This window comes from Dermacentor silvarum, chromosome 2 (assembly GCF_013339745.2).
Source record: "Dermacentor silvarum isolate Dsil-2018 chromosome 2, BIME_Dsil_1.4, whole genome shotgun sequence".
Taxonomy (NCBI): Eukaryota; Metazoa; Arthropoda; class Arachnida; order Ixodida; family Ixodidae; genus Dermacentor; species Dermacentor silvarum.
In genome coordinates, this window is record NC_051155.1 from 219,817,934 (window position 1) to 219,829,413 (window position 11,480).

General features: G+C 46.6%; 1 protein-coding gene across 1 annotated transcript in view; it reads right to left on the bottom strand.

The window, feature by feature from the left end:
- LOC119442684 (potassium voltage-gated channel subfamily H member 8) overlaps positions 1-9,705 on the bottom strand; it is an 81,326-nt gene extending 71,621 nt beyond the window's left edge. The window contains exon 1 of the mRNA XM_037707649.2: positions 8,395-9,705. Coding sequence (XP_037563577.1) covers positions 8,395-8,470 — 76 coding nt within the window. The 5' untranslated portion in view covers positions 8,471-9,705. The remainder of the gene's footprint in view (positions 1-8,394) is intronic.
- Between the last annotated feature and the right edge of the window lie 1,775 nt (positions 9,706-11,480).

Sequence of the window (11,480 nt, forward strand, 5' to 3'; positions counted from 1 at the left end):
ACACGCACACACACACAAACCCAAAAGAAGACAGGAAGGAAGCTGAATTTCTTGGCAAATTGTGACGAGTCGCTCGTCAATTGAAAAGACGGGTGAGTGGAAAGAGAAGAAGCGGAAACAAAATGAAAGGGAGGGAGGGCGAGCGTCTCCCATCCTGAAACCTCATTGCAGTCTTTTTTTTTCGTTTGGCAAACGGTGGCAGGCGTGGCGCGCGTGGCACAAGTGGAGTAACGAATGGCACTTCTCTTTGGATGCGGGAAGCGCACTCTTGAGTTTGAAGAACGTCCAACGGTGAGGGGAGAAATGGATTAAAAAAAAAAAAAAACTGGAAGAAGCTGAGGCACTTCAGGGCGGCGGACTCGTGCAGTTAAGTGGGGACGAGGACGTACACAGACGTACTGAAAAAAAAGGTCGGCACATGTGCTAGCGGAAGCAAGGTTGTATGGGAACGGTGGACGTCGGTTATTGGGGAAGCGGGATAAAGGTGAAGAGGCTAAAGAAGAGGCAAAAGGAAACCGGCAGTTCCTGCGTGGATAAAGAGCAGAAAAGACGAAGAATGTGGGTAGCTAGAAGTTCATGGCATACAGAAGCAGAAAAAAAAATACCACAGAGTTTCGCGAGAGAGTTGCTTAATGCTCTCGCTAATGACGGACGGTATGCCTGTAGGGAGAACGCGGTGAGCGGCGGCGATGGCGGCGACAGGAAATGAAAACGGGAAGATTGTGACTGACGCCTACGTAACACGAAAAGCTCCACACAATAGAAGCCATTAGAGCTGCGAGAATGACTGCGCATTCCGAAATGTTCAAGCAGGAAGGCAAATGTGGGTCCCTGGCGAATGTCAAGATGCAATGAAGGTGGTGACATGGTGGTGGAACGCGCTTGCTTGTGCAAGCGGACTTAGAAAGGAGGAAACAGGGAAGGGGGAGGGTTGAGGGCGAGGGAAGGTCAAAAACGAATAAAGGGATTGCCAACTGATATTTTGATATTTGAGGTACCTATATGTCTTTCTTTAGTGCTACGGAAAGCTTACCGTCCACAGTACCCAGGACCGCAAGCGTTTCGCCGAAGACGTAACGAAATATTTATAACACTTTTACGACCTGTGGTCACATTAGTGTTTTTGCAGTCCTGTGCTGACTGCAACAGCTATTGTGCACTGACATAAGCGTGAAGACAAAAACGAGTACAGATCTAACCGCATAAAATACTGTTTTACTTATTGATCAATACAATCGTAATTTTGCTTGTAATTTCAGTATCTCAATAATTTCTGCAATAACGTTTCTACAGTATTATTGTATCGTGTCGGAACTGCCTTCTTCGCTCTTGTCCTTTCACTATACAATCCAAGTGTACTAAAATGAAAGTGTTTTCGAACGTGACTGTGCAGTGCCTTTTCGCCGACCATATTTTGCTGCTGAACATAGCTTAAGGAATTTATTTTGGCCTACAGGCAGATTAAAGAACAGCGCGCACACTTGGAGGATACAGTTAGAGTAACCGAGGAGCTTAATGTTCAGTTACAACCATAATGAAGCTAACAGAAAGCCACCATAGAAGCCAGCAGTTTGTTGGCTTCATATGGCAGATAGAACACACAGATGTCGTGGGCGATGGCAGGGTTTATAATGCGATGAAAAAGATTCATTGCCGCTTCGCACTGTGACGCAGACAAACAAAATAATGTGGATTCCTTTCACCTTGCTCTTGAAGGCTTGATTGATTGACAAGGTTTAATGCCTCGAAGCAGCACTTTGGTTGTGAGACACGGCGTAGTGGGAGCTTCGAATTAGTTTTGACTACGACCGGTTCCTTAAGGTGAACATAAAAGTACTACAAGATCGTTCTCCATTCTGTTCCAGTGGGAATACAACCGCCGTGATGGCGAATGGAACTCGCGTATGCTTGCTAGGCAGTGGAGAGAGAGAGAAAGAGAGAGAGAAACGAAGAGGGAAAGGTAGGGAGGTTAACCAAGGACGTGCCCGGTTGGCTAACTTACACTTAGGGAGGGGAAAGGGGAAGAATAGATAAGAAGAGAAAAACAAAACAGAGTTAGTCATTCGCAGAGACAGTCACAGAAGAATCTCCGCATTCACAAGCGTTCGTACAGTCCAGTACTCTTTACGAACTGCAGAATAGCTATTGTGGCCTTTTGCATGCAAGAATGCATAGGCCATGGCCCAAGAATCTTTTCGTCCGAGAGCGTTCTGTTATCTAACAGGTTGAGTTTAGCTTGAAGAATACGTCGTTGAGTGTCAAAATATGGGCAGTGACACAGAAGTGCTCGAGAGTCTCGTCCCACCCGCACAAAATGCACGCCGCTAGGCAGTGGAACTTCTTAGCTGCTGCCGGGGAATATAATGTTGAGTGACAATCATTTAAATGAGCGTGTTTAGGACTTGTATTACGTTAAGAGCCGCTGAAGCGTGCATGTTAGTCAGCAACACGCGTATAAGTAAAAGTCGTGCTGGAATTGGCATTGCTTGCAAGGTGATCTTTCGGACGTCGAAACTGAAGCTGCTTATTACGTATACTGTTAATGAGATGGTAGAGTTGTGGTTGACGGCGAGAAGTTACTGATCGATTTCTGCAAGTTATGCTCAAATAGATAAAAGGAGACATTAGTTGTGATTAGACAGAACAAACCTTCGATATACACGAAGGAATAGACAAGTCGTTATATATTGCAATAAAGTTAGGCAAGCGCTCAGGCAGGAGGGATCCGAAGTCGATATTAACCTTGTTATAAGATGAATCGGCTCTCACGTTATACTCCGATGGATGTAATTAATTTCGTAACAGTATATGAACTCCAACGAATGATGGACGCTCGCGAACACTACGTGCAGTTAGGCAAGAGTATAATAGAGCCAACGGTGCAGTGTTCACCGTGTTGTGGATATACCGGCTCGTGTTACGAGCTCCACCGTTTGGCTCTTTCGACAGCGTCGTGGCAGTGTGATCTATCTTCCAATGCATCGCTCACGCAACAGCCAGATAGTACACGTAACAAAGGAATCATTTATACGAGGCTTTATTGTATCACTGATAGGCAAACGACCGCGCACGCTACATGGTTTCCTGTGTACGGGGGTACTGTGGCCGCTGCCACCACGCCTGTTAGACGGAGGAAATGATGTCCTGCAACAGCATGAGATTACTGATTCGCTATTTTTTGTAGGCATTGAGTACCAGCGAGTAATATTGTGCTCACTGACACAGTTGCAAGTTGCATGCTCTGCATTTTGCGAACGCAGCGGAGCCATTTCTCGACGAATCCTGCGTTTCATTTTATTATTTTTTTTCGTGAGTTGCATCGTCGAGGGGAGCAGAGGGGGAGGCGGGGATTACCACATGATCTAGTAAAGCGCACTCGAGAAAAGTGCACATTAAGATAATAAAGAGGGTACTTTATCAATAATTGCACCGGGAAAAAGCGGTAGCTAAATGAGGATTGCTGAATAACTATATGATATTTTCAAATAATAATTGTTTCACTTTAATTATTCATTAATTTAGCTATCAACCTGTCACTACTGCGGAACTGAAGCCGGTCAGGGCTCAAAGCGGGTTCACTTATTCCAAATCGTAATACTAGTACCAGTTTTGAAAGTTTGAAAGTTTATTTAACATTATATGATCTTTTCGCACGTTAAAGATCCCCTGGTGCTCAAAATTATTCCGGAGTCCCCCCCTCATAATCAAATCGCGGTTTTGGCACGTAACAACCCAGAATTATTTCTAGTACCAGTTTTCAAATATCAGCGGACGGCTAATGGGCGTCTAATTCAGGTCTCATGTTTTCTTTTTCTTTACTTCATAAAACGTGGCCCTTCAAAGTGCATGCTAACCCGTACTTAGTGCGGCGTTACTTTGTGTATGAACGCGCCGTGATTACCTGTGGGTAGAACATTCTGCTGCCGAGGACGAGGTCACGGATTCGATTCCTGACTGCGGTAGCTCCTTTTTCGAAGGCGAACGAAACGCAAAAAAAAAAAGAACGCTCGTGTCCCGAGCAAATTAAATAACTCCAAGTGGTCAAAATTAATCCTTCGTACCGTAACTTTGAGACATGAAGCCTAATCATTTAAATTGCTTTGCCATTTTACGGGTTGAAGCATAAATTGATCATCTACGTTCGAGCGTGCCTTACAGTTTCTTTTAAGCAGACTTGATCTCTCTATCTTTCTCTCAAACACGGATAAAAAATCCTAAATAAATGTGCACCTCCTCACATAAATGGACGCAGGAACACGCGGAAGGAACCAGAAAGGAGAGGAAAAGCACAGTTTGATGATTAAAACAAACGGCGTAATTATACTAGACTGACAACATAAAAAAAGAAGAAAAGGAAAACACGAGAAGCACAATGCCAAACGCGACGCAGCTAGTGCAAGGTTTTCACATTAACAAGTTCTGATCGATGCGTCTCCAGTGTGCTAACTGCCTACCTTCTAAGAAAAGTTTTTCATTTCCTTCGTGTACTGCCCTGGTATTCCGTAAATCCATTAGGCATGGACGAAGCAGAAAAAGAGACATAATAATCTAGCTAAATGCGCGGTGGCTTTCGTTTTCGTTGTGTATACAATTGATACACGCCTTAACGCAAGCTCAAAAAAAAAAAAAAAAAGAATATCGCCAAGACCCGAGAGCATCGATTAAGGTCGAGCAGGAATAAAATGAAAAAAAAAAATAAAAGAAAGAAACAGGCTTCTTGTGCTACTTCCGTCAGGTCCTTCCTACCGTTCGTCGTCCCTTTTCTTATTTTGCTGTTCTGTTAAATTATAAATGGTTCGCTGTGGCGAGATTAAAATAACAAATACCTTCACTACTCTATTTTTCTTTGTTTTACAGCGAAAAATAAATAAATGAATTAAAGGTGACAATAAAGATAGTGATGAGGAAATAAGGCTGTCGTGACAAAGTGATTAGGCACCAGTTTATTGCTCTCCAGGCCACTACTCAAAAGTGAGTAAGTACACTTTGCAGTTTTTAACATTTAGCAAAGCAGTCCTCCTGGCACTAGCATAAATGAAGGTCCAAATCCGCAGATCAGTTTCAGCTCAGTATACAGCACAGAGCATAAAATTTAGAAAGGCTCGGTTTTCAACATTCCCGGCTGCCTTCAACATTCTCAGTGCTGCCTAGAACCAAAGTACAGCGAAACACCATCAGAATTGGAGGACGCTTAAGCTTCGCCTTTAAGAGTGGAACGCGATAGCACTCAAAGATCCTTGGCTGCTTATCAGGCTTTTTTCTCGTATATTATTGCGATAGCAATTATATGGACAAAGCAGATTTCTGCCGTCAGCGTCGCCGTCGCCGTGAGGTTCCGTATGACGTCAATGGAGATGAAATCGTCGCCGCGCGCCGAACGCTGTATGTGCGAGTGAAAGGGGGCGAGGGACGCGCGCTTTCACGGGGAGTGAACGCACGGCGGAGAACAAACGCGCGTTCTGTGCCATGCTCCCTTAAGGGCTGCAGAAGTAGGCGTCTCTTTCCTTCTTTACAATCACCATATATGTAGAGCAAACGCGCCTTCTTCCGACGCGCGAAAGGCCGTGGGGGGGGGGGGGGGGGGGGGGGGGGGAGGCGACGTTTAGCTGCGGCACCAAGTGCCTATTTATATCAGAGGCTCCGGCAACAGTCACCAACGCCGCACGCATTTTGTGCGAACGCGGGCAAAACGCCGACGGCGTCGACAACAGTTCTGCGTGTTGCCGGTGCTGCTGCATGTCCACGTTTATACAGCTGATAAAGCTACTATCATTACTCCGTATAGCTCTCTACAAATTTGCTATCGCAATTGATGCTTCGCCTTTCAGGTGAAACTGCGACAACTTTTCAAATTACAAACCGATGCTGTAGGTTGTGGTTAAGTCGTACTTCATGATTTTTCTGACGGATTTTACTTTGAGAAATTCAATTTTTGATCACTAACGCCTTGCACCATGCGAAGGGCCCGCCCTGTGACGCCGACGCCGGATTTTCTGCGATACGGGGCCCTTCACGTTGTCCGGTTAAAAGGCACTGCTGATTGCCGCGTTTCTTAAAGCGAACCAATATATATATATATATATATATATATATATATATATATATATATATATATATGAACACCGAACCGAGAGACAGAGAGATATACAAGCTTTAATCTTATGATGGAGTTGTTAGCCTGACTAATCGCCTGATAGGCTATTTTAGGTGCTGGGTGATGATTATGACATCCACAGCGATACACTTAGTGATTAGGCAGGCTAACAACTCCATCATATGATTAAAGCTTGTATACCTTTCTGTCTCTCGGTTCGGTGGTCGGTGGTGGTCAGACATTCACCACTGACACAAAGGCGCCAATGCAAACGGCGCGTGCTCTTGCGCAACCGAGTTCGTCAGCGAATTATAGCTACCATAGCCCATGTGAGACGCAGGCGTGGTCGCGCGAGAGAGCTTTGGGGCATACACGTGCTGTGGTATAGATAAACGGATGGATGGATGCCATGAGTTCCCCTTTGCAATGGGGTGGTGGGTTGCGCCACCAAGCTTGCGCCACTAGAGCGCTGTAGAAGGAGCGCCTACTTTTCTCCCTCCACCCTCTCCCCATGTGGCGGCTGTGAGATTGGATGACGATCGCAGTAGCCTTCCACGCTGGTACTCGCGCCGCTAGAGACAACGCACATTCACGCATATATTAGGAATCGGCTTATATATGTTCCGAATTGTGTTAGGCTGTTCGGTGCATAGCTCGGACTTAGCTCGAAGCGCTGGAATGCCAATTTTTTTCAGAATACGACTTAATATATGTGTAGCCATTTATACTGCCGCTACAGATGTGCTGGTTAAGAGCTCTGTTCTCTACGGAATTGCGCAATGAAACGGCAAACTCTACCTAAATATCTCCGTTTCAACAAATATGCGCCTTTAAGCGCATCATTCCTTTAAAAAAGCGAATATATATCTAGAAGTGTTTTCTTGTTATTTTCTTACATAGACAATGAGCGTCGATGGCACAAACTTATTTGTATTTCTTAACCGCGCGCCGCGTGTCCACCATTGAGCTCGAGACGCGCCGACTTCGACTGCGCCCGGATAAAGGGGTCTTTCCTCGGGGATTTGGCACACGGCCTTGCGCCGGCTACATGCGTAAGCAGCAGCTGCCGCCGCCGCCGCCGATTCGTCGAGTGCTGCATTCGGGTGAAGCAGAGCTTTCCCGCTGCAGGATTTCACGCGTCCTTGGGCTCGGGTCGTGGCCCGCTTCTCGCGTGTGCTCGTTTTCCCGTTTCATGTCGCGTAGTCGCTGAAACGCGATGGCTGCCAACATGCGCTCGCACGGCTGCGCCAAGAGAGGACGACTGAGTGCGGCGTGAGCATATATATATATATATATATATATATATATATATATATGCGAGGGATGCGGGGGGGTTGATGGAAGCAAGCTGACTGGACGCATAGTTCTTCATACTTGACATAAAGCGCGAAAAAGTTCTTCTAGGGATCGTTCTTGGGTGCGTTTCTTTCTGTTCTGTTTTGCGACGAGAGGAGGCGAGGCTACCTATCTCGAACACGAGGCGTGATGAACTTTTGTGTGTGCGTATGACTAGGCTGGGTGTCTGCCGCTTCGTAGCCCACTAACTCATGCCAAACCCTGAACCAGTTTGCAGGGCGTTGTGTTAGCATACAACGAAAAAGGAAAGAAAAAGAAATAGAAAGGAAGAGAAAATATGGGGCCTAGAAAAACGCAGGATGCAGCGCTGTTATTTGCAAGGTTTCTCGATATGGACCTGTAGATGGATATTCGTGGGAGCACAACTCAGTAGAGCGTAGCAAGTACCGCGTTAAAACGTATGAGACTTCGATTATTGTAGAGCTGGCTCCGTCATAAAGGTGCGCGAAGGCATTTAAACAGGAAGACAAGCGTTACGCAGAGTCCCTTGCTTCTTATTCTGTATTGAACATACTACCATCATCATGTGCCACAATTTATCCCGCCATCACTATTTTCGCTTTTCAAGCTACTCCGTGCACGAGTACCGGCATTAGCAGACAACTATTGTGCTGTCTGTCATTTGTGGTGTTAGCCATCGCGACCAATTGACGACAGTCATGCTTCTGGAATCTCAACAGCACCCTTTATGAAGCTCATTTTGCGGGCTTACGCGCATGAAGGCATTTCAGGAGGATGCAAGCTATCTGACTACGTAAAAAGGCACGTGAACCTGCCTTGCCTTTCTGCATTACGTTGTTGCTCGAGTCACTATACACGACGCGTTGTGAGCACTTTTGAAACAACCCTATAAATTGAAATTTACAAGAGCGACTCAATACAGAAAATAGAAGGCATACACCGTAAAAAAGAGCGATAAAGAGAAATAAAGCGTCAGTACTCACGAGTTCCATCAAACCTGGTCGCGATGGTGTCCAGGAAAGTGTTCTGGGGTGCGAGCAAGCCCTTTCGCGCAGGCATGGCTCCGCCAGGTCACGTGTCGGCCGAGCGCGCACCGCCAAGGGAGGGCTGGCTGGGTCGGGGGGCGCGAATGTGTATCCCCGTCTCCTTCAGGTCATGTTCACGGGGCCGTAGCCCGCAAGCCCCTCGTCAAGCTGTTCTGCACTGAGTGTCGTCACACTTTCCGAAGGCTTCCCCAGAACAACGTAAACAGGTGAATAATAAGAACACAAAAGAATGCGTGAGCCGATAGATGTCTTGGCCGAAGTCCCCTTCTGATCAGATAAGATGCGAAGTCGAAGCCTGGCTAATCGCTTTTTGTGGTCTCCATTGAGAGAGTCTTGAAGGCATATTGGGTGTAAGTAGGTCACTTGGACTTGAATTCTACTGTTCATTCAAAGGCTTGAATGAAGAGGAGCAGAGGGCCTGGTGCAGCCTGGTGAAAGACTAGCGTTCGCGTCTTGAATGAAGGGAAGTGTACCATTAAGCGAGCTGAGGGGCAAACTGTTCGCGGGCATCGAAGCCTGTCCGCTGGGTGAGCCGACAAAGAAGGCGTGTCCGTGAACGATCTTGCCTTTACTCACTGGTGAAATGACAGTATTCGTGATACTTGCACGACATCTTGACGAATAAACGTACGTACGTAGTAGGGGCAGTGCGGCGGGCTTCTAAAACAGCGTCAGGTGACGTGATCGTTTCCGGTGGTGTGAATATCTTGCATAAGTGTGGAGCTTGCGTTTACTTAGGAAGGAAAAGAGCGCGATTGGTGATATGAACGTGAAAATATGCCGATGATGCTTGTGGTCGTGGAGAAAGGCAACGGGACGGATAAGGCCTGCAAGGTCAGATTCTTGCAAACGAAACAGCTGTTACCGAATTTCACGCCGGTTCGTAGAGTGTCAAGACAGAAGGCGACTTGTTCAGTGGATGGAGAAGGTACGTCGGTTATTCAAGGTGTGTAACGATCGTACGAGTGCTGCAGAGGGTGAAAACAAGCGAAGAGTGTTGCGAAGTGCTTCCAATGGCAGGTAGAGTTCCTTTCCGTTGACCGTCACGTGTTCATGGTGAGGCATAAGCGCGAAGAAAAAGCCCGCACTTAGAGAGCACGCCACACTACGTGACAACCTTCAGACGGTAAAACGGGCCATGGTTTCTTGAAGTATTCATTCTCATGTCTTGACCTCGAGCTCAGGATCTCGGCTTGTTTCCTCACTGCCACGGTAGAACCCTTGGCACAACAGTGGCCTCGTCCCTTCAGGTTCTGTTTCGAGAAAAAAAAAGAAGAAAGAAAAGAAAACAATGCGTTAGTTTGCGGAGATACTCCGTAACTTGACAGGTGGCACAGAAGGCAAAGCAAGCACAATACTTTTCTATAACTGATTAGAAGATATTCATTCAGAGAACTAGACGAGAAGAATGAAGGAGCGTCAGTATCCTTCCAAAACTTTGACAAAAGGACTTCTCCTCGTCTTCTTTTCGACAAGAGACAAAGCTTCTTCTCATAACAATGACACCGTATTCGGGCTACCTTAAATTGCCTGTGAGTAGGACATGCTATAGATTATGTACAGGGTGTTTCACTTAACTTGGGCCAAACTTCCCGTGGTTGCTAAGTGGCTATGGGTGCTGCTAAGCACGAGGTCGCGAGATTGAATCCCGGCCATGCACGGCGGCCGCATTTCGATGGGGACGAAATGCGAAAACAGCCGTGTACTTAGATTTAAGTGCACGTTAAAGAACCCCAGGTGGTCCAAATTATTCCGGAGTCCCCCACCACGGTTGCCTCATAATCAGATTGTGGTTTGGGCACGTAAAACCGCATAATTTTTTCGTGGCCCATACATTAAAAATATGCAAATGCCACGTAGCTGGACCAAACCAAGGTAATGTTGTTTGCCCTTGCTTGGAGATGCTCGGATTATTTTTCCATTCCGCCTAATTAGATAATTAGTCTAAATAATTAACTTCTCAATTATTACATTTAGATGAAAAGTGTCAGTGAGAAAACTGTAGAGCAACATGAAAAACTCCCGATACAGCTTCCTGTTGCTCAATACGTGCTACGTAAAAGTTTACGAGCGTAAAAGACGCCTGCGAATACATGCAAAATAGCCGCGCTGCTGGCTGCTTGAGGCAGTTTGCGTGTATTCGCGGGCATCTTTCACACTCAGAAAAACACTTTATGTAGCACGTATAGAGCAACAGAAAGCTGTATCGTGAGTTTTTCATGTTGCTCAACAATTTTCACATTGACACTTTTCATCAATTATAGTAATTGAGGCGACCGGGCAGCGCTACCAAAGGAGGTATGCCCTGACAGTCATCAACGCGAACTGCCAGCAGCAAATAACCACGTCGGCCTCGGCGGGCTCCCCCACCTCGGCCGAAATGTTAGCAGTGGCGATCGCCCTCGCTCAGGCGGACCGTTCGCAAAGAGACTCGGTCGTGGTCACGGACTCCCGGGAGACATGTCGAATGTTTGTTAAGGATTTCCATTTGGGCTTGTTGGTTGTCCCATTAAGAACGTGTAGCCTCGCGATAATTCCCACCCCAAATCGTTCAACAATTGCCATCGCCTACCCTGGTGCCCGGGACACGCGGGGGCACAGGGGGAGCGACAGGCTAACGCGTTAGCTCGAGGTTTACTAACCGAGCGACGACGTCTTACTCCAGGTTTTGGGTGACCGACACCACCTGACCAGATAAACACACAAACGGCACATATACGCCTCTAGGCATGCACACTTTCAAACTGATCATAACGTCTGATCAAGACCGTAGTTCTCAGAAATATCAGAAGCACTTTCGGTGGAACGCAGTGAGTCTGCAGTGTTTCGCCGCGGTCCAAGAATGTCCAGCAGTTTTACGAAGGAGTCGTGGTACAAATGCAACGCAGCGTTCAGAGATTGTCTGTCTTATGAATACCGACTGCAATCGCGTAAAACATGCGGCAAGTCCTCAGGAACATTGCACACCGAATTGATACCTGCATAAGGTATCATTAGTCTAATACCTGCATAAGGTAGCGTAC